Source organism: Austrofundulus limnaeus, unplaced genomic scaffold (assembly GCF_001266775.1).
Source record: "Austrofundulus limnaeus strain Quisiro unplaced genomic scaffold, Austrofundulus_limnaeus-1.0 Scaffold514, whole genome shotgun sequence".
Taxonomy (NCBI): Eukaryota; Metazoa; Chordata; class Actinopteri; order Cyprinodontiformes; family Rivulidae; genus Austrofundulus; species Austrofundulus limnaeus.
This window is the reverse complement of record NW_013952916.1, coordinates 261217-262492: the sequence shown is the minus strand read 5'-3', so window position 1 is coordinate 262492 and position 1276 is coordinate 261217. Positions and strand designations below refer to the sequence as shown.

General features: G+C 37.3%; 1 protein-coding gene across 1 annotated transcript in view; it reads right to left on the bottom strand.

Annotated features, from left to right (window-relative positions):
* Window positions 1-1276, bottom strand: part of LOC106530390 (dynamin-2) — a gene marked incomplete at its 3' end in the record, with an annotated part of 53307 nt that overhangs the window by 4839 nt on the left and 47192 nt on the right. The window contains 1 exon segment of the mRNA XM_014025993.1: window positions 439-669. Within this exon segment, the coding sequence (XP_013881447.1) occupies window positions 439-669 (231 nt within the window).

Here is a 1276-nt window from a genome sequence, read left to right as displayed (position 1 = left end):
GTCTTTATTTTACAGTTAAAATAAATATTTATCAAATAAAGTCTAATATTAAAACTTTCGTGGATCCCTTTTACATCAGGTGATGTAAGCCCCAAAGTGAAAGCTTTTGTTGTTTATCTGTTTTGGTGGCACAGGTGTTCAGATCAGTTAATTCTCAGTTACAAGCGCTGTTTATGGTGACACTTCATTGTTTTAGATTTTTAAATAAATATGCAAAAATATTAATTAATTGTTGGAGACATGTCAGAACAAAAACCAACTCAGTCGACAGTAGTTTTATTTGTGGATCGAAGCCACTACAGGTAATCTTAGTTTAACACCTCTGGTGTGAGAGGCAGTGGATAGATGATGTGTATTTCTTCAAAGAATACCAAGGTAGATRTATTTAGCCATGTTTTTAATTAAAAGCAGATGGATTGATTGAGTGGGTGGTTCTACCTGGGAATTCCTGGTGGCAGAGCTGGAGGCACACGGGCTGGCCTTGACGGAACAAGAGGCACTGACGAGTTGGTCTCACCAGCGTAGCCCGGCCGGGAGGGGACGGGTGGAGCTCCAAACGCTGGAGAGGGATTGAGAGGTGGAGGTGGACCTGGGTTGGGTCCCCTCACAGCTGGTGGTCTGTTGGGAGGGGCTGCAGTAGATGTGGCTGGACGGGAGGCCGGGGGAGGGCTGTGACACAGACACACAATAAGTAAGTTCAGAAAGGGATGTTTGCTTTGATTTAAGGAAAAGAATGAGTTTATTTATAACATCTCATAATTTCTCTGCTTCTATCAAAACAAAACATGTTACAGAATAAAAAAAGCCCATAAGATTACAGGAATTTACCTTATATAGAGATTCTTTTGGTTTTCTATTAAAGACCCGTGAAAAAAAAATCTTTGTTGAATGTTATTGTCTATCTGTGCAACATAATTCTGATTCTTCTTCATTATAAATAACAAAATAAAACCTCTTTGTTTAAATGTCTAAAATGCCTTTATAGTAAAATAAATAAAAACTCAAACTACAATCAACAGAATGTTTAAACTTATTAATCCTACATCAATCAGCTCTTACAGCTGCCTAACTAAAGCCAACTAACTAGCAGGAAGCTTTGTACACAGCAGCTGCTCTCTTATCTAACAGCTWTTAAATGACCTCTGCTGGACATGTTGGGTCATAATCTTTAAACATAAGAGAGTTTTGGATTTTTCATTATAGTTTAGTTTTATTTCGTTGTGACTTTTTTCTTTTAATTCAGTTAGTTTTAATTAGTTTTTACAGTGGATTTGCT